Source organism: Ixodes scapularis, unplaced genomic scaffold, assembly GCF_016920785.2.
Source record: "Ixodes scapularis isolate PalLabHiFi unplaced genomic scaffold, ASM1692078v2 PGA_scaffold3__209_contigs__length_174095766, whole genome shotgun sequence".
NCBI lineage: Eukaryota > Metazoa > Arthropoda > Arachnida > Ixodida > Ixodidae > Ixodes > Ixodes scapularis.
Window position 1 is genome coordinate 50,214,751 of NW_024609868.1, and position 22,088 is coordinate 50,236,838.

The window sequence follows — 22,088 nt, forward strand, 5'->3', positions numbered from 1 at the left end:
GAGATTGCTGCTATCGGAAAGGACGAAACAAAGCGCTTCAAGTGCATCATAAACCATTTAAGGTGACATTTAAATAGCGATGGTAGAGTATAGTTAGACTCAAAATCTAAGAAAGCATTAAAATAATGCTCCAGAAGAATGAAAACTAGGTATAATAAGCTTCATATGTAAAAAAATGAATATAATGTTCATATGGGAAATAGCATCCCTAAAATATTTACATATATTTGCTTACATAAATGCAAATCAGGTTACAAAAATGAATGAAGATCAAGCGTGTACCTTGTGAACGTTACTAAATAGTTTACAGACCAAGCAATTTAAGATCTTATATTTTCCCTGAGTGTACCAGAATCGCAAAAAAAAAAGGAAGTAACAGGCCCCTGTGGCTAGCAGTTTTGAAAATCAAGTCACTTTATGATAAATTCAACGAACCGCGTGGCACATATTGAGGGTCAAACAAAATTGAAGACGGAATATTGAATATCTCTAGAGATGTACATAAAGCCAGCAAACTTCTCATGACACGGGAAGGAGGTATCACTTGGTCTTCCATTTGTCGATTTTTGAGACCGCGGTCGATTTCTACAGGAAAAAAATGAAGCAAAGACTGAGGTACAAAGAAAAAAACAAAGCGCATGACGTTCACAAACACCGCTACCTGTATATTGCCTCGCTTTCACGTTAAAGAGAAAAAATAAGCCGGTGGCCTCAGTGTTTAACATTTCTTTACTCAGGTTGCCACTTCACGCGCACAATAATACAGATCTTTGTTACCGTTGGGTGTGAACTGACAAAAATAAACCAATGGTTATTGCTCCCAATGCATCATGATGCAATCTACCCTGTGGGGATTTCCGGATCTTTGGAGTGCGATTACATATGGTCTTGACTAATTCGTCATTCTAATGTAATCGTGCTCCGCGGCCTAGTTAGACACACGGGCCTATAGGGGAATGTCAACGTTTTTCCACAAGTTTGCCGTGCCGCTACCAGCAGTCTTAGATGCAAATTTCTTCTTGAGACGTTCCGCCTGGTCAGCGGAGAAGTGGTTCCTCCAGTCTCCAACCGCTCCTTTCCTCACAAAGCCACTGGCTTCTGGCTGTTTCCCAAGCAGGTCCTCGCTGATTTGTACAGTTGTCTCACCCATATATTTTTTTTCGTCCCTCTGAAACGCCTTGAACAGTCCATTCATGCGTTCTTGCATCGTTTTCACACTCGTCGCGAGCAGTACCCTGTCAAGGCGTCCTTTATCCTCCCGCAGGTTTCTACCGTGCTCTTCGCCCAGAAAATCGGCTATCATCAGCACTCCCGCGGCAACGTCCTTCCGAAGATTTTCGTAAGTCACAAAGAGCACGTTTTTGTTATTTCGGTGCTCGTAGCCGGACTGCAGGTGATCAAAGTAGTCACCAAAATCTAACTTTCCGGTCATGAACATTTCGAAAAACTCGTCGAAAGTTCCGTCTTGAAACTTGTACCTCGGAAAGCTCTTGCAGTGGTAGAAAAAGGACACGCAGCAGTCGAACGGGTTCCTGCAGATGTAGATGTACCTCGCGTCCTCTGAGACCGGTTTGATGTAGAAAGGCAGGTGGGATCTGATGACTCCGGGCCTGGGCATTTCTCTTACAGACTCTGCGCCCTGGAACTCCAGCAAGGGCAGCTCCCTAGACCAGTCCGCAAAGTTGGTCGGAGGCGGGCGATCGTTGAGGATGTTGTAGAGGATGTTCATCAGCCACGTTGATCCGCATTTTGGGTAGCTGACGAGGAAGACGTCTTCAGCTGTCGGCTCGTAGGCCAGGGCCGAACGAACATGGTGTGCGTCGCCTAGAGGTCTGCAAAGGAGGACACCTTCAATGTCCCTGTAAACCTCTTCTGCCATGGCGTGTCCTGCGCAGACAACATATAGGTTGCGACATTAATTAGTGGCAGCCTAATGAAAGCATGGCGTGGCGAATCCTGTACATTTTATTTTCGCTGCACATGACCAACTAAGTTGCGGCATCAGTTGATATCCTAAAAGAAGGGACCACGAAGCAAGGAGCGTGATCATAATGGGCGCACCCTGCGTGTCTTAAAGGAGCTGTGCAACAATTTTTGTACTGTGCACAAATACCGCTTAAAACGGATCCCTAACGTTAATGACCTATGAAACACGCGTTCGTTTTTCACCCCACGCAATAGAAGTCCCAGAAAAAAATTTAAGAAAAACGAGCAGCGTTCACCCCCTCAACTCGCAGCCAGAACAGGCGGCCACGTGATCTGGAGCCGATTATATGCCGCCAGTGTGGATCATAGCCACGCGCTGGGGTTGGCAAAGCGCAGGACACGCGCTGAGTTCCAGACATTGTTATGGCTCGGCTGTTGTCGTCGTTGCAGCGATTGGACACGGGTCACAACCCGAATGCTCCTCGAGCTAGCAATTGTCACGAGCCCAAGTCGAGTGCCCACGTAATGCTCGGGTCCAATCTATGAACCGCATTCAGATATCGTCACTTGGGTGTACTGCGATCCCCGAGTTACGTCATCAAATTTTGCAAAGGAGAGATTGAATGAAAATGATCGCTTTTGTCCTTGAAATTACACCGCAACAAAGGAGTTTCTTGGCCAATGGCGTTGCGTGTGAGTATCCTTGAGTCCCAGGTGTGCCGGTAAGCTCGTCTAGAGAGAAAAACATTCCAATTTAATATCGTTGCACAGCTCCTTTAAGCAGTCGCTGGCTATACAATCTTAGACGCTCCCACCTGTCTTCTGCCTCGCGAAACGGAATCCTGGATCGGTGCTTTTCTTGAATCAGTCTAGCCAATCAATGGTCGTACACTGCAGTGTCTGTGGTAGCAAAGGGGTTCAGACATTTGTCACCGAGAGTGCACGTCATTGGAGCCTGACACCAATCTTCTTTTTCACTGGCGAAATTGACATAAAAAGTGATTGGTGTTGCGAATGCATCGCGATGCAATTAGCAATGTAGCCACCGACAGTTTAAGGAACTCCAAGAGTGGCACTTATTACCTTCACCAAACTTGTCAAAATAAAAGTATATGCTATTTGAACAAGTTCAGTGAACCTGGTCCTGTGTTACTCATGTCGCTGTTGTTTTCTTTTTATTTATTTCTTGTTTTGTTTTGTTTGTTTGTTTTTGTTTTTTTATTACACGGTGTGTTAGAAAGTGTCTTGCTTTTGCTTTGTGTTCATACAGCAACTTGGGCTAGTTGGTTTTCCATCTTAAGACTTCACAGCGTTTATGCGCTGTGAAGTTGTTTGTGTTCATGTGTACCGTTACCGCAATTGTTTGCTTTCATTTCGTATTCCAGCGTACATTTACTGCACTGTTTTTGTTTGTTTTTTGTTTTTTTGTTTGCTTATTACTAGACGCGTTGGATCTAAGGGGAGGACGGACGGTTGGATCTCGTCTTTTATCAATGTGTGCCCTTAAGCCAGGATCACACTGCTTATACATCATACAAAAGACAGTCTGCATACAGATTCGAACGCGAGTCACCGCGAGATCCGTGCTTCGAATGCCGCAAGGCAATGAGTTCAAGGAGGAAACTTGGCACGCGGCGTTCGAACCACGGATATTGCGGTGACTTCTGTTTGCAGACTATCTTTTGTATTATGGGGGTATGAGCAGTGTGACCTCGGCTTTACACCCCCGGGACAGCCCGAAAACAGGATAACAGGATCAATAAATACAAGAATGCCTCGACGAGTGTTTGGGCTTGAATCAAATGGTCGCGGTAACGGGAGCAGCGCCCCCCCCCCCCCCCCTTTCCCCCTCGATGCTCGGAGCTCAGCACGCACCCTGTGGCTTGTCAACACGGGCTCGTGGTCAGGGTGAGCATTGGCGGCATTATAATCGGCACCATTTTAAGGTCGAGGGTTAATTTTTGTAGAGTATTCAGTGAAAGGTCAAAAACCGCTGCCACGCCCCTATAAAAAACAAAATTTTCAAAGTGCCTTAATCATCCCTTGGAGCCAGTCACAATCTCTGATATCGGACCAATTTTAGTCAATGACAACTGAAGAAAACGTGGACAGACCCGAACATCTTATTATAGCTTCGCGCCCTATGATATTCTAGTATTGCCATGTAAAAACTCCAAAGAACGAATCGCGAAGCAAGAAGCGTAAACATGCCGCACAGGAACAGTCGAACCACAAAGAATACAGGCACAAAAGATGTCACGAACTACAATAACCACAGGAACAAGCTGTCAGTAAGTACAGTAATAAGCGGACCTTCCGATGGCTTTCCTGCTCTGAACAAGCGGACCTAGACCTTCCGCTAAAAAAACGCGTTTTTTTTTTTTTTTTGTCAATTGCATGTTGGCGTAACATCACGTTTGTGCTGATCCGCGGCAAAACACAACCACCGAAAAACCGAAACGCAGCTTACCTTTTGGGGTCGAAGAAAAATATGTCCAAGAGGGCTTCGTCGTTAGCAGTGCTGGCTTGTCTCTGTGTTGACTCGCAAAGGGAGCTCTTTCCACGAGGCATAATTCACAGCTGTGCGGCGCTGTTCAGCTGCATCCGGTGTGGGATTTATGAGATATCTAACTACAATGAACAGACACTCGAAAACCAACTAAAGTTTTTGTAGGTTTTTTTTTTTTTGTTTTTTTAGCGTAATGCTATTTTTATTCTGCAAACGCAATTCGCGATCTTTCAAAACGCACGCAAACGTAGGCGCAAGAAGCGGAACGATATCATTCGGACTACAAGCAATTGTTGTCTGAACGAACTTCTTTCGCTTGTTGCACTAAAATTTGCGTGTGTTATGAAAAACCGGCGGGTTGCATCCGTAGTATGAACATAGCATGACCTGTACTGAACCATTAATGTGGAGTTTTAACAGAGCTTTACAGCAGGTGGGTATGGTACGGCTCCTGGCACGCGCGCCAGTGTATACGCTTTGAAGCGGCAGCGCGAGCTTCCGGTAACAATGCCGCTCCGCACGGTAGCCTGCGGGAAGGTTATGCTAAAAGTGCTTAGTACTTCACGATAAAACAAGACCAAACCAAAAACAAACAAAAAAAAAGGGGAAACAATCTCTGGAGAAGGGGAACAAGTGGGACAAAGTTCAAACGCAAATCTCCAAACACAGCTAGGTGACTGCTACTCTACTGACGTCGAAATCCTGGTTAGCTCAGTTGGTAGAGCGCTTTACTGGAAATGTAGAGGTCGCTGGTTCGATACCGTGGCCAGGCGGATTTGAATCGCGCCGAGGAGCATGACGGCGCTTGAAGCATCTATATAGTGTCGGCGGCCTCAACCTGCGCAGTAGCAAAACGTGGCCGTCCAGCATCCACGCCCGTACACCGCTGACGAACTAAGGGAGCAAAAGAACGACATTCATACTTTCGCATTCACAACTCATAAAAAGTGCTTAGATTTCCTCAGAATTTTCGTTTTTGTTTTTTTGTTTTTTCGGTCGCGCACCAGTCACTTAGTTGTATTTGGGGATTTGTGTTTGTACTTTGTTCCCCTTCTCCAGGGACTATTTTCTTCATTATTTTCCTGCTCGCTTGTACCTTTGCATTTAATTGCATCATCAATCAAAAAAAGGGGGCTCTGTTTTCGATTTCCTACAGCGGTTCAACACTAAAAACGTATAGTGACAGATGCAATAAAATAAAGAATGAAAGAAAAAAAGAAATCCAGATAAACTAGGAGACACGGCCATCAATCACGAAATATACGTTGCAGAGATGTGTGCAATGAGTGATTATAGAGACGACTCGACCACGTCCACGTCGCCCTCGACGAAGCGCGACGGACCGCGTTTCAATGGCGAGTGGATGTCGCGTAACGGCGTCGTCCTCGACGCGACGCGATGTCACGACCACGTTACAACGGCGGCTTGATGTCGCGAAACGGCGTCGTCGTCGACGCGACGCGATGTCACGACCGCGTTACAACGGCGACTTGATGTCGCGAAACGGCGTCGTCGTCGACGCGACGCGATGTCACGACCGCGTTACAACGGCGGCTTGATGTCGCGAAACGGCGTCGTCGTCGACGCGACGCGATGTCACGACCGCGTTACAACGGCGACTTGATGTCGCGAAACGGCGTCGTCGTCGACGCGACGCGATGTCACGACCGCGTTACAACGGCGACTTGATGTCGCGAAACGGCGTCGTCGTCGACGCGACGCGATGTCACGACCGCGTTACAACGACGACTTGATGTCGCGAAACGGCGTCGTCGTCGACGCGACGCGATGTCACGACCGCGTTACAACGGCGACTTGATGTCGCGAAACGGCGTCGTCGTCGACGCGACGCGATGTCACGATCGCGTTACAACGGCGACTTGATGTCGCGAAACGGCGTCGTCGTCGACGCGACGCGATGTCACGACCGCGTTACAACGGCGACTTGATGTCGCGAAACGGCGTCGTCGTCGACGCGACGCGATGTCACGACCGCGTTACAACGGCGACTTGATGTCGCGAAACGGCGTCGTCGTCGACGCGACGCGATGTCACGACCGCGTTACAACGGCGACTTGATGTCGCGAAACGGCGTCGTCGTCGACGCAACGCGATGTCACGACCGCGTTACAACGGCGACTTGATGTCGCGAAACGGCGTCGTCGTCGACGCGACGCGATGTCACGACCGCGTTACAACGGCGACTTGATGTCGCGAAACGGCGTCGTCGTCGACGCGACGCGATGTCACGACCGCGTTACAACGGCGACTTGATGTCGCGAAACGGCGTCGTCGTCGACGCGACGCGATGTCACGACCGCGTTACAACGGCGACTTGATGTCGCGAAACGGCGTCGTCGTCGACGCGACGCGATGTCACGATCGCGTTACAACGGCGACTTGATGTCGCGAAACGGCGTCGTCGTCGACGCGACGCGATGTCACGACCGCGTTACAACGGCGACTTGATGTCGCGAAACGGCGTCGTCGTCGACGCAACGCGATGTCACGACCGCGTTACAACGGCGACTTGATGTCGCGAAACGGCGTCGTCGTCGACGCGACGCGATGTCACGACCGCGTTACAACGGCGACTTGATGTCGCGAAACGGCGTCGTCGTCGACGCAACGCGATGTCACGACCGCGTTACAACGGCGACTTGATGTCGCGAAACGGCGTCGTCGTCGACGCGATGTCACGACGAAGCATCTTGGCGTCGCGTAACGTTCTAGTCGGCGATGATGCCGTGGCGTTGTCGTAACGTCACGCCGCCGTGACGTGGTGTTTTGATGTTACCTCTGACGTCAAAATTATAAAAAATGCAATATAGCCCCTAAGGGACTATATTGCCCATATCACCTTGACCTGTGTCGTTATATCGAAAATTATAACCTCCTTCGTTAAGTCCTTGGTTGCTTGAGTGGCCGTGAACTAGAGGAGGGGTAGTGAGCTCAGCGAGCGGTCACGGCTGCCGCACTCCGTGTCGACGGCTCGAGAGGGCGCCGCTAAAGCATGTTCTGGATAGGCTGTATGAAGCGGGCAGCCAGGGCGGCTCGCATTGCATTTGCTGCGCGATTAAACAGCAATTCGGCATGACGCTTTATTGGCCACAAACGACAGCAAACACGGGGTAGAGATCAGTTCAGAACGGGAGCCACTTTGCGCTGCCATACCTCCAAACGTCCAAACCGCAAGCCAAACCTGCTCGCGGAGGCCTTTGGAACGGCTCGGAACCGTTCGAATCCTCGAGCCAGTATACGACCGCAGCGCCGCCACGTACATCCGCGTACATCCATCCAAGTTAAAATGACAAAACACCGTAGACCGTCTTCTCTTTCCAAATGACAACGAACCGTAGACCAGATGAAGGTCTATGCACGCTGTCTTCATAATAATTGCGATATAAAATAATAAGAAGCCTCCAAAGACTTATAAACTTAATGGGTATTCATGCTCAATTGTCTCAGTGGAAACAGGAGATATAAGGTGATGTTGGGTATTGTAACTGGTAGAAAACGCCGACTTGTTATGTCTGATTTACATAATCCGATTCTGCCTGAAATGATCAATTTCGACGTCAAGCACCACAGTTTGCGTCTACAATTATTTTGAAGCACGAGAGGTTTCGCGACTGATAAGAGCGAACAGAATCACCATTAGGAATCTTTAGGCCATTCACAAAAGCTATGCGATGCTAGCAGGAACCAGTTGGAGCTCGTGCCATAACATCGGGTGCAGATTGAGCACACGTTTGCTAGGCCCCCATTCCGCAGTTTAGGATCTACGAGAAGGCTCTATTAAGGCCTTTTCGTAGATCGCGCAGTGCGGATTGCGGGCAGACTTGTTCCTAACGCGTTACAAGTTACATGTAGTCAATCACGTTTTATATACTTTTTTTTTTAACGCCTGCATTACATTTCTTCAGTTGTAACGATTCTGTAGTTCAAACTTTATTGAGTGATTAGTTACTAGTAATCCATTACTTGTTTCACTTTAGCTGAGGTTTCTAAACTCAAATAAATATTGGTCTATTAGAGCCACCAAACCGGCATGCCTGTGAGGTTCAGTTTCAGAAAACGTGTATTGAATTAGTCACCCAGGTATACAGCGAGATGTTTCTTTTTAATTGAATGTTCGGGAGCACCAAGCAGCGCTCGCAAGACCTAGAGCAATTGCTGTCATAAAAGCGATACTGCGGTTATTTAAATCAAAGAAAGAAAAATTAATCAGCAGGAAAACGGCACAATGAGCGTTTGATCTATCGTTAGCGGACGTCGCGGGAAAGCGGTTCATTCTACCCTTTTTCTGAGTGGCAAATATGAGCCACGATGACTGGCTTTTTTTGCCTCACCGTGACGCCCAGTTACAGTGTTTTAGACATAACACTCTCCGCGAGTCGTCTACGAGTAGAGTAAGGATGAAAGCTGAGGAATTCCTGCACGATGCGGACAGAAAAGACCCGGCGTGGTTGGGAAGCTGGAACCTTTAAAAAAAAAAAAGAGTCTGTTTATTTATCTTGAAGTGAAGGGAAAAAAATTCCACTTCATCGTTGCTATTATATGTAGTTCAAGGTTTGCACTATTCGTGGTTTCGGAACATGGCGGCAGCATGTTCCGAAACATGGCGGCGGCATGTAAAGGAAGATGGCGTCGAACGATGCGTTCGATTATAGTTTGTTGATATGCTTTTGAAAAGCATGGTGGATGCTTAAAGTCGCTGCATTTTCAATAAACAACGTCGAAGTTGACAGTCCGATGGTGCTCCTATTTACGTCAACGAAGGAAAAATTAATCCCAATATCAGATTGTCAACCTGGTCGCTGTTGGTGCAACAGGGTGACAACTTCAAAATTCCACCATTCTCTTTATACACAACATCAAATTTTCGTTCGATGCCATATTATTTCCTTGTCGGAACGGCGTTACAGTCCCCAGTCCTCGGCGAAGTGGCGTAGTGCGAAGATTAGCAAGGATTCGTGATCTGACACGCGTGACTTCGAAACGCGATAACTTCTGCATATTTTTGTTTAGAAAACGTTTCTGCAAATACACCGTAAGTAATTTCCTGTTAAATGCTTAGGCAGTGGAAAGTTAAACTATCCTAAGAGGCACCTAGTTTCTTCGACGTGGGTGGGAAATTTAGCACGCCGGTACGATGCTCATCCAGATCGAAATGGGCGGCGGCGTGGTTTGAGTCTATGATTCCTGGGTTCTGCAGCGCAAGTTTTCCCTCCGCGTCATTCTCCTGAAGTGTTTAGGTTTGAAGGCAAAAGGCAAATGTGCTTATGAACATGCGCTTGCCTCCTTCAGCAGTTAGAAGAACAATGGCCGGGTAGAGTGAACAGGCGCGATCTCTTACGGCCTTTCCACGGAGAGTTGTTGTTCCCTGCGACGGGAGCTCGATCGGTCGCTGTAACCCTCCCGCACCTACAGCGCTTAAATTCCTTCTGAGAGACACCCCCTCCTCACCGTGTCCTCCTCTTTGCTCCGGGGTAGTTGGAGAAGGTTCTAGAGTTATTAGACCCGCAGGTTATGAGGCCGTCTGCCCGCGGGGACTTATGCGGAACATCTATTTATCTTCGTCTCCTCAAGAAACGAGTTTGTATTGACAAGCATGTAACTATCGCAAGCCGAAACTTATTTCAATCGGCTCTCTACAGTTATTTCAAGCAAGTATAATTGCACACATCTTCAATCGCAGTGGTCGGAGAACAGTTGTTCAGGATGGCTCAGGCGGTGTTGGGCATGGTACACGGTCGCACCCCCACGCGGCTAAAGAAGTCCCATTATTGCTCAGGGAAAACCGCTCTCTAGCCTGGTCATAGAAGAACACGGCAGGGCAGCACTAAGCATCTGGCTTGATTTTATATCGCAATACTGATTGTGTGGACTCCCAAAAACGAAAGGGAAGCGCGGGGAAACTTCACGAGTTGTGATCCTGGACCGGCTGGCTGCATATCATAAGTTGCAAAGGCAAGAGTCATGGTTGGTGTGAAGCGCAAAGTGGAAGATTGGAGTCGTTGCATTATTGAACCAACACCGTGAAAGTTGATCGTCTGACATTATTCTTATTTCAATAAATGAAATAAAAAGTAATCCGAAGAAAGACGACCTAGTGAAGGTTTCGCCCATGTGCAACGCTTTTGATAGCGCGCTTCGCGGGAAAGGTGCTTATTAAACCTTTTTTCTGAGCCTCAGATTTGAGCCACGATGACCAGCTGTTTGTTGCCTTACCGTGAGGCCCAGTCACTGCGTTTTGGACATAACACTCTCCGTAAGTTGTCTGCGAGTAGAGTAACGCTTAAACTGAAAATATCAAATCCCTGCACGATGGCGAACAAAACAGAACCGACGCAATTGGAAAGCTGGAACCTTAGAAGAAAAAAAATGTCCGTTTATCTTAAAGTTAAAAGAAAAATTGGCCGAGGCTACATCCACGTGCGGGGACGTTGCCAAGTCGGGAGGACATAAGGCTCCATCCACGCAAAAGGTCACGTGACTTGTGATATAAGAACACAATTTGTTTTTATGTACATATTATGCATTCTTATGAGTAAATATAGGATATAAAAATAAAGAGGTTAGATTTTATTGTTGTATTAAAATTAATATGTCACGTGACCGTGCAAATTTTTAGACAATTTATCAATTTTTTTACTGTTTTCTAGGACTAATAGCAAATATCATGCGTCATAACAATAGTATCAATAGATATCTTTATAGTTATGTTGTCCAGGAGTCACACACACGTGTGGGGCAGCGTGCGTGCCATCCGTGCGTTTGGGCGTGCAGCAATGTGGTGCGGGGTTGGTTGGCTTGGTGCGGGTGCGGCCTCCGGGGCCTTCGCCCATGTGTGCATCGCTGCCGAGGCGAGGCAGTGAGGCTTCGCCGTGTGTGCGGTTGGCTTGGTTCGAGACGTTTTAGTGCAAGCTTATGCGCACCAAAGGGGACAAGTGCGAGCACACCGCTCCATACGTTCTTGACTTGCGCGCACGCTCGCAATCTCACAAAGATTGCGAGAGAAGGGGAAACATGCATTAGGCCCGGCCAGTAATAACAAACATACTGAGAGCCTTCAATCGAGGAAACTGGGTAGGATATTCCAGAAACAGTTTATTCCATAACAAATAAAACAGAGCCGATGCTACTCGTCCACAAGATCACCGATGAACACGAAGCCCTTCGTGCGGCAGAACTCCTGCAGGAGCCAGTTCACGTCTCTGTGCCGATCATTCAACGCCTGGATCTCGGCATTCTGACACTTCAACGAAGAGAACCTGCATGTTCTCCCGCCTCGGAAGGACGGAAGAAAAGACGATCTGCATCGTCGGATTGCATTCCAAGATCTGAGCGGCCAGCCGATGGTACTCGTCAATGTACGCGCTGGCACAAACACTGGTGTTTTTTGTGCCTACGTGCAAATTGACATGCAGCATCAAAATCGAGCAGGAAGCCTCGATCCTAATGCCACTAAACGCCCGCGCTTCGACAGCCACCCGGTTATTCGATGGGAAATACTGGGACAAGTATTTCACCATCGAATCCCCGGCAACCAAAACTCGAGGCATTTTAGAAGCGCGACCGTGCTAATACACGAAGGGCCAAACTCCTTGACCAAAAAAACAAGGAAAAAAATGAGAGAAGACGAAAGGAGAACTGCCTCCGTCCACGCAAGAAGTGACGTAGGGCGCCGGAAGTGACGTAGTGCGTGGATGGAGCCCTATCTCCTTTCGACTTGGTTACATCCCCGCGCGTGGATGTAGACACTCCCCCCCACCTCCCCCCCCCCCCCCCCCCCCCAAAAAAAAAAAACAAAAAAAAACATGAGAGGCGCTATAAGCGGCTCTGGTGCAGCGTCAGACTTGGCTACTGCGCAACGGAGGCGCACAGCTGGGCGCGCGGCGGCGCCAGTGCGTCTGCCGCGGCTATGACGTCACTCCTCTGGAACGCGCAGACCGGCGAGGCGCGCGCGGCGGCGGCGGAGCTCCGGCGCGCCAGCTGTGCGCCGTGTGACGTCACTGCTCCTCGCGCATGCGCAGCACGGCTCTCCATGAGCCACGCAAAACTGCTCAACCTCGGCCAGTGTAGCTCACGCTACAAAATTGCCCTACGTCGTCACTATCATATGTAGTTCAATATTTGCACCTTTCGTGGTGTCGGAACATGGCGGGCAGCATTGGACAGCTCATTTATAGGCATTATATGTTTTCGAGAACTTGCTCGTGACCCTTGCTTTGTAACGCGTTTCTTGTTGTTGTTGTTTTTTCTTCTTTTTTCTCTCCAGACGAACTGGTTCCCTGCAAGAACGAGGAAGAAGCGTGAGGAAATATTTGAGACGAGAATCCTCTGCGTCAGGGACAGAATCAACAACACTTTTCCTGAACTACTCAACCTCACATTTCGGCCACTTGTCAAAAGATAGCGCAAGTGCGCGCCGTCTGCTACAAAATATGTTCTTTTTAAATATTTAAAACAATTGGTATGATTCAATAAAAATTACAATCATAGAAATTGATTTTATTTAAGGCCCGTTCACACGATGCATTTTTCTCGCGCATCTAGTGTCGCGAAACGTAGTTTCGCGAAATGGTTGCGCCGTCTGAACGAGTCCGAAAAGGACACGCGCATCTAAAAAAAGTTGCGCGCACACCTCGTTTCTGGAGCGAGCTTTTGCTGAAACTTTGCCGAGTACTGTCAATCACTCTGAGGGCGCCGCCAATGGCCGCTCAGAAACGCTCTCACGTGGCCTTTGAGGGGGGAGCGAGCTGTTTGAGAAGACCACTTCACTGCCGGTGTTGTAGCCGAGCCAAATCCGAAAAAAACCGAAACCACGAACGGTGGAAACTGCCAGCGCTTCCGCAAGCACGTCAAGCACCACTGAAGGAAAAGTGAGTAGCATATCGGAAAAAAATCCAGCGATGGACGAAGACGTAATTGGTGGTGATGATAATTCGCGTCTATTTTTAGTCATAATTAAGAAATAAAACCTTGAGACAAGGAAACTAAAAGGGACGTACACAGTACCGTCTCTAAACCAGCACAGCGACAGCTCTCATTTACTTCCACTACAGTCTTCTTCTTTGTCAACCTCCATCCAAATTATACATGTTCAACAGTAAATAAATTAAATGGCAGTAAATGACAATTCAACAACTAGTAAATGACAATTTAAGAGTAAATTAAGTAAATGGAAGTAAATGACACGACGCTGAATGGCTAATTGTGATGATGATGATGTTGGCTTTCAACTGAAGCGCCACTTTATGGTCAACACCCAAACTATTTTTGCGAGTCTAAACGTCATCGTTGTTGCACGTGAAGCGGTACGTGTGAACAAGCACATTTCGCGAAACTTGAGTGTCGCGAAACTGTTGCGCGCCTAAAAGATGCATCGTGTGAACAGACCTTAAAGGGACAATGAAGACGATTTTATTTAATTTTTTTAAATGGTGTTTTAAGGCTTCTTGGGAACATAGCATGCCGCCCAATTTTTTGTAGACATTTATGACGCGTATTTATGTGCCGACGAAAGAAGTAAAGAAACCGAAACCGAACCATCTCCAGTCTCGTTTCTGGGCCTCCGAAAACGGAGGTGACGTAGGGAGTGACGTCAGGTGTCAATAGTCGGTATCGGTAGTATTTAGGAGATCGAGACTCTGGTTACCGCGGTGGGTTATAGCAGCGCGGTGGCGCGGTCGTTGCGCCGACTCTGTCAACATGGACGAATGCCGCTCTCGCGAGCGAGTTCGGGCTTCCATTCAGTGACCGAACACCAACGGAACGGGAGTACGTGTGTGGCGGCCACTGCCATCACCCGACGGAGACCGGCCAGCCGGCGACGAGCGGCCAGCATGCCGAAGGACGGACGCGGGGGAGATGCCGAAGGGAAAGCGGCAGCGATCCCGCCGTTCCGGGATCCGGTTCCTCCGCGGACGTCCTCTTTTTGTCGTCAAAGAACACGAACAGCTACCCACACGTGAAAAGTAGCGTCGCCCAAACGAATACTGGTCTTCAGTCTACCGTTAGAACAGCCATCTACAGCTACCATTTTGCAAAATCTTTCGAGTACCGTGTTCTTTTTTAATTTTATTTTGTTGGCCCATAGTTGCTCGTTGCCGGTTTCGCGTCCAGCGTAGCAGAGAAAAAAACAATGATGCTGCTTTATTTACGGTTTAGTAATCATTTCCGATCCGATTGATGGTTATTCAAGCGGAAATTAGAACAGTATTTCTAAAAATCGCGAACTAAAACGTGACCGAGGGCAGGTTTCTCGTTTCGACCAATCGCTGACGCGTCTCTTGTGACGTCGTGTTCCTTGGCCCCGCATCGGTCACGTGAGCTCCGCTTCTCCTGGCTTCTCCCGCAACTCTTGGGGCGTCGCCCCAGTCGATCCCGGTACGATTATTACCGCGACTGTTTAATTGATTTGCGCGGCACACAAGCGCCGGTTTCGGCAGAAATTTGGGCAACGTGGCCTGAGACGTGCCTGGAACCCAGTTCAATCGCCAAAAAGATATCCGAAATTGCCTTCATTGTCCCTTTAAAGAATCGTTGCGAGAATTCTCTCCTCTGAAACCGGTTTCTTGCGTACAGAGTCGAGCTTGAAAATAGTCCCACGATTGAAAATATTTCAAAACAAATCTGAATATAAATACAACAAAACCAGCCTTACACAGAACCAGCCCAGTTCCTCTAGCGTACAATTTAAAAAAAGGCGATCAGCTATATGGCATTAGGTTAGAGACAAAGCCGTACTACACTGACTGGACTGTGTTGAACAAACATATGAATATTGTATATGAACATTCACAACAACATTCAGTATCCTTTCCTTTGCTTCATCCGGTTGAGAGGAACGTTTTCACTGATGTGTGTTGTTAAGTATCCGTTTTATGTCCCGCAGAATATATTATAAAGGACGGCACGGTCGACAGTAATTTGATAGCTTTTTGGTTAGTATGGTTTTATGTGAAACGCAGGTCTACAAACATCTACCTAGACAGTATGTTCAACCCTCCATCCGGCAATTAGAAATGCACACAGGATGTTTTCAGCCGCCCCAGGGCTACAGTCGATCGCAATCGCGCTGCTTGCACACAGCTTGCGTGCAGTGAAACGTTCTTTCACATTTTGCTCTGACGCTCTTCCGGTGATTGCCCGTGTGCGACGCAACCTCGGGTCCCAATAATATACTCGCAGCTGTGTACTCAGCAAGACTCAGATCAGACAAACAACCATCGGTTATGTTTTCTTTTAAAACTCAAGGACTGTCATTAATTGCCTCTAGACTGGCGGAATATGCTCAGCCTTGGCGCCAACTTACGTGGTAAAATTATATATATATATATATATATATATATATATATATATATATATATATATATATATATATATATATATATATATATATATATATATATATATATATATATATATATATATGTGTGTGTATATCAGGCGGTTCCTTCTTTAGTCCCTTAAAAAGCTCAATAAACTTCATTTTCTTTCCTCTGTTTGAAATCGTCACGTGAAGAAAGAGAAGTCGGAAAAAAATATGCTTACGAAGTGAAAGGTATCTACTATACTCCGTTTCACCTTACGTCCGAGCGCAGCGGATGCTACGAGCCATCGGAGCCAATCCAAGGCCGTGTGAGTGTCACGTGACCTTAGAGAGGAGGCACCGCGACGTGCGGAAAGCGTATCACAAGCTGCGTCCGCAGAACGAGATTATAGACTGCTTTGGGCCCTGACCGGATGTGAAAAGAATTAAAATGACACCGCCCCGCCAACTTGCTGGTGATTTTAATAAATGAACATTTGTAATGGAACAAGTTACAGTATTTTAATATAGCAAGTGCACTGTCGTTCCCGTTGCTCAATTCACGCAGGAATTAACTAAGCTCTACGTGTCTCTAAAAAAACAATCAGTTAATAGGAAAGTTGTTGCTCTCCTGACTATTTTTGACGATTTAATGGTGATATCTTTTCTAAGGCGAGAATCCCGAGCTCGTAGCTTTATCTTTGGCAGTGCTCCTGCTGATCGAAAGTTCGCGCAGCCCGAGGTGCACCCTTCAACGAATAGCTCGCGCTTGCAGCCTAGTAGCGGAATTGTTGTACGTTACGAAACCGGGGAAGCGAACTATAAATCAAAACAAAGGGCAAATGAACACAGATATGTATAGACTATGGGAACACGTTAAAACAGCAGAGCTACTTTTCGAGCGAAAATTAACCGACGAGATGAGATCACTATAGCGCATGCCATTCCTAGCGCTCGAGACATGGGAACCGGGACTCGTAGCCGGTTGCCTGCGGGCCGCGTGTTTCAGACCTCTGGTCTAGGAGCTCGTGATAATTTCTGTGCACCCTCATAGGGAGTTTTTGCCTCAATTTCAAAGGTTGCAGACGGTCTCTTTGTCTTGTGCAGGCGCCCAAAATGGCCAACCTCCTTGCTCTTAAGGAAACCGGAGCCCAGAAACCAAATCATGTCCACTCTGCAGTCCTTGTGATCCTTCCAGTCACCCTCGAGTTAGTGGCCACCGTGTCCAGCATGACGATTTCTCCTTGAGCAGCATAAAGAACAATTTCAATATGCTTCTTAAAGTTGTGAACGGTCTTCATATATCATATCTTTAGCACTAGTTGTCACATTTCGACGCTTGTGTTATGGTCAGAGAATTCGATCAAAATAGTCAATGAAAACTGTGGGGTTCTTTACGGAGCTCCCTCTACTAATAATCGCCGCCCGATCGGTATGCGCTCCGCCCGTCACCCAGGGAGTTACACACTGCAACGAGAAGACAGCGAATGGGTTTACTGTACCTCTCGGTTGCCCGTCGTCGAGAACCGGCAGTCCAGGCACGCCGACCCTCGTTGTCGCCCGTCAATCAGAGCTCACAGTCGGAGTCCGTGTCACGCCTGCGGATCGCTTTTCCCACGCCAGCGCTGCGTAGGCTGGCTGTCCCGGGCTATCAATGCCCGAGTCTTGCTGCGGAACCACCCCGGGATCGTCATAGCCCAGGTCATCTGGCCAAGGCTCGCCGTTTCCACCGGTCTTGCTCCAGACCTCGCTGGTGACCCGCTCCGGGGTTCGCCATGGGCCAGGCCAGGCAGCCCGGCTCCGACGTTCTTGTCCAGCTTCAGCCTCGCTCAGCTCGCACTGTCTCGAGCCAGCTCGTGTCTTCTCCGCCGACCGCCTGTCACATGCCCTCTGCCTCGTCTTTTACTCTCGGCTCACACAAAACCTGGAAAGGTCAGGGAATTTGAAAAGAGTAATTTGGGACACCCTAAGCAAGCTCGTGTACAAAAAAAAAAAAAGAAGTTAAATATAAGCTGAATAATTTCTAGTATAACAGCAATACAGCATGATCTTACGGGCAACAACAGGCTGTATATACAGCTCTCGCGCAATGGTGTGTAATGATACCCAGGATCTTGCATGCAGAGACTTAACCCAGGCTATAATCTGTCCCTCAGTACAAGGGTACCCTGGGTTCTTTGACCTGCACCCAAATCTCAGTCTCATTACACAGGAGTTCCCGTATTTCGCGCCATCTATCTACGGTACAGCAAAACATTGGGAAATGTAGAAAGGAGAACAAGGAAAATATGTGTGCATAAAGAAGCATACACATCCATGTACCAGCATAGAGGTAGAAGCAGGAAGAGGAAGGCAGACTAAAAGTATATGTCTCTGGTTGATCTTGCATATGCTAGTGTATCCGACTTGTCTTACATGATCTTGCCATCTCATTTGTGAGACTATACCGCCGACTTTCATATATTATACAAAAAGCAAAGCCATAGAAAGGGATGGACCTCCAAAATATGCTCGAGCTCAAAAGTCAAGGTTGTATATGTCGTAAACATAATTTTTTTTATTGTTTTGGATTTTCGGTGTGGCCTAGAGACAGTTAATATTTCGTGACGAGCCAGCCGCAGAGACAAGCCACAGTGGCAGCGTATGCGGGAAGCTGACGGAAACCAACTCAACTGGGAGCTTTCAAGAGAAGAAATAATAATGGGCCGACCCACTGGAGCCATTACGTCTAGTTCCACAAATTCGGTGCCTCTTTAATAAAATGTAGCGTGCGCAGTAAGTTGTGTAATTATCTTTTATACATCGCTGCAAATAAAATTCATTCCCCAAATGAAAAGCAAATCAAGCAGCCACTACTCATATTTGAAGGTAATGCGTGCTTTATATAGCGAAAAATGTATTCTTCATTAAATTTGCAGTGAATCACCCTTCCCAGACTGTTTTATGTGCTTGAAACTGTTAGAAAGGGAACCTGCTATGTTTAAAAGGACAATTGGTGACAAACAAAATATTATTTTGAGGGAAAGCAATTTAAATCAAATAAATCTGATTTTAATCATAAATATCTTATCGAACGAGATAAATCTGATTTCTTTCTTTGCTCGAGACCCTGGTCTCGATGCAATAATTACTACAATGTCAGCAAAAGGGTTACAACTAGAGTCAAACCTGCTTCTGCATTTCAGAACAGCTGCCCGGCTATGCAACGATTTTAAGTTCAAATTTAACGCAATTTTCGCGAGCATACTGACACAAGCCGCACACATGTATGCTCGTACGTAATGCACTGAGCCACAAGCTTCATTATTGCTGCGTAAATCTCAAAGAAAAAGCGGACTAATTTCTTTTTTCTTTTCGCTTTCGCAGGACTTGGTGATGTAGTTTAGGGCTGCAGGGTTACGTAGTCACAGGGTACTTCGTTCGCCCTTCAGATGACAGTGCAGTTAGCCCGCGCTCCTTGCTTTGAGACAAATATTTCTAGAGCGAGCACTCGTACAACAGAAGCCTGCTTCAAAGCCACAATCTCGTACCTCTAGCTTTCGCAGCCATGAGGGTCACCCAATATTACGTTAGCCGAATGAGACTTGGAAACATGCTTGGAAAAATCACGTACTCCAATAATATCCGGGCAGAGCATGTGTCTTCTACATTGCCAACTCTAGCACGTGGCTATGAATCAACATTGAGGGCATAAAAGCGCCACGCTTCTAAGCCCTCAATGTTGATTCATAGCCTGATCACACGACTGCTTTTTCGGCTTGCGAGTTGAGGGGGTGAAAACTGCCCGTTTTCTTTATTTTCAACTGCTGCTAGTACGCGGAAAGAAAAAACTAACGCGCTTTTCGTTTATTATGAGCCCCAAGGATTCTTTCCGTACAATATACTTAGCAAACGTGAGAAAATCGTTGCATAGCCCCTTTAGGATCTGTTAAAAACTAGACATGTCAAGAGCCGTCGGTCGCCTCCTTCTCTATGTTCAAGTATTATTCAAGGATAAGTCGAAAAACCTATCAACAATTTTTTTGTGTTAATAATTGTCACTTGTGCCAGGAATTCTTTCGTATGCACGATATGTTGGAACTTTGCCCGGTCTCCATGCTAGCACCAAAGAAAATGAGCTCCTACTAACTAACACTGGCAGTTTAAGCTAAGTCAAAATGTAAAAGTAGTCGAAGGGGTAATAAGAAATCAAAAAGGATTGTCCTAGAAGGACCTAATGTGGCAGCCATGGTTTCAAAAACAGTGGATAAGACAATTCTCTCTGCTAAGAGGAAAGGACACGTTTCTTAGCGAAACGTTGGCTATTGGCCAGTAATTCTGAAAGTACAAAGAGCATCCTATTTTGAACCAAAGCAGGAATGGGCGATTTAATGTTGACCTCATTTCCATCAACAAGATATATTTATATTTAGATTTTACATTTTCGGTTATAGTTCTCAGAGTTTTTACTTCCACTACTCCAAACTTAGGATATCCGGGACGTTTAACCATTTTTCAGCTGTGCCCGGCATGGCGTCATGCCCAGCGACGTCGGAAAAATAACCCAATCCCAGACTGCCTTGCGCACCGACGCGCCCTCATCCAAACTACAGGGTGAAACAAGGAGACGCCAGGCTCTTTAAATCGACCGGAAAATTCGGTTTCTTGACCTATCGCGCCTATCGCGCTACGACTTTGTGCAGCGTTGCCCACAGATGGTGCATTTTTTTTTTTTTTTTTGTAAAATTTGCGAAGAGCGAATTTACCTGAGGAAAAAGTAAAGAGAGAAAAAGGCTTAGCTCCGATGGAAACGCAGCGACGCCACCGGTCTGCAAACAACACGGCGCCGTTTCGCACGGGAGACAAGAGATGGCGCAAGCAGTCGCGACGCCAACTGCCGCCGACGAACGAGCAGACGACGCCGAGAGCCGGCCCTTTTGCAGACAAGGAACTGCAGTTCCTTGCTGTCACCGCGCCTGTCTTTTTTGTTTCTGTGACTGTCGACGCCTGCGGAACGCGCGCCGCTTTTGAGTCGAAAAGATCGTCTGCTAAAAAGGCCTGCTCTCGGCGCCGTATGCTCGTTCGTTGGCGCGTTGGCGGCGTTTGTTGCGCCATCTCTTGTCTTCCGTGCGAAACGGCACCGTGTTGTTTGCAGACCGGTGGCGTCGCTGCGTTTCCATAGGAGTTAAGCCTTTCTCTTTCTTTACTTTTTCCTCAGGTAAATTCGCTCTTTGCAAATTTTACAAAAAAAAATGCACCATCTGTGGGCAACGCTGCACAAAGTCGTAGTGCGATAGTTTAAGAAACCGAATTTTCCGGTCGATTTAAAGAGCCTAGCGTCTCCTTGTTTCACCCTGTAGAGTTTACGTTATGGTGCCTGGAACGCGTCTCCAACTGGTGTGTTTACCGCGGCCAAAAAAGTGGTCCCTCGATTTCCGCCTGATGACGTCATAAAAGTGTCATGCTGTCGCCGGTCGCGACCCTGGCGGCGTTCCAATAGTTGTGGTAAATGTGGCAGACGCCTGTTCTGCTGCAGGTCGCTTTTCACTGTGACAGTTCACGGAAGCTAGAGCAGCCGGAAGTTGAGACGCCTAAAGCGACGTCGTGACGACAGCGACACTCGCGTTCGCTCGTGCTTTTCGCCAGCATTTCTACGGCCAACCGCCAGGATCGCGACAGGCAACAGCATGACACTCGCGTCATTTGTTGCCACCTTGGGACCACTTTTGATGTATGGGCGGGATAGGGCGCTAAACACACCAGTCGAAGACGCGATCGAGGCACCATAGTTTACGTCCAAGCGGTCCAAACTACCGAGTGCCTGCTCGCCGCTCGGTCGACTGCGTTAGGCTTAAAGGCCCGTTCACACTCTTGCAAGCGAGTACGAACGGCAGCCGAGAGAGACGAGATCTGTTAAAACTTTAGGACGAGGGAACACACTTAAAGCCCCTCCAAACACACTGGCATTGTGGCGCCATCTATGCGGTGACCCGGGGAACTGCATTTCACAAGAGCGAAGGTTTTCCGGGATTTCCGAGGTCAAATGTGCGTAATACCCATAAGAAAGGCTCGTTTATAACGTTCACAAAAGTTCTTCGAGCTAAAAAAAGAAAGGATAATGCGCGAGAAAAATAGACAATATGCCGGGCCGCCAAGTTTGCACTGCTACCCAATAGATGGCGCCAGTGTGTCCTAAGGGAACCCAGTTTTAAGAGGTCGTAAAAGTGTAACGAATGACGAAGCACAATCCGTAAGAACAAAATAGCGTTATTCAGTTATTTCTTTCGCTGTGCGCTGCCCATTCGCTTCCTAAGATCTTCACCATCACGCAAGTCTGCCCCGTGCCTGCGGTCT

At 47.5% G+C, this 22,088-nt stretch overlaps 1 protein-coding gene across 1 annotated transcript; it reads right to left on the reverse strand.

Moving 5' to 3' along the window:
- Positions 1-710: 710 nt before the first annotated feature.
- Positions 711-4,497, reverse strand: LOC115317376 (sulfotransferase ssu-1). Its single transcript, XM_042292726.1, has 2 exons — positions 4,397-4,497; positions 711-1,832 (listed from the first exon to the last, which is right to left on the reverse strand). Exons 1-2 carry the CDS (start codon positions 4,495-4,497, stop codon positions 947-949), a joined length of 987 nt encoding a protein of 328 aa, XP_042148660.1. The 3' UTR covers positions 711-946.
- Positions 4,498-22,088: the final 17,591 nt, after the last annotated feature.

Excerpts from the sequence above, each read along its gene's own strand:
- LOC115317376 (XM_042292726.1), bottom strand. The coding sequence starts at position 4,497 with ATGCCTCGTGGAAAGAGCTCCCTTTGCGAGTCAACACAGAGACAAGCC. Across the intron at positions 1,833-4,396 it reads TTTTTCTTCGACCCCAAAAG|ACCTCTAGGCGACGCACACC; the intron begins GTAAGCTGCGTT and ends CCTCCTTTGCAG.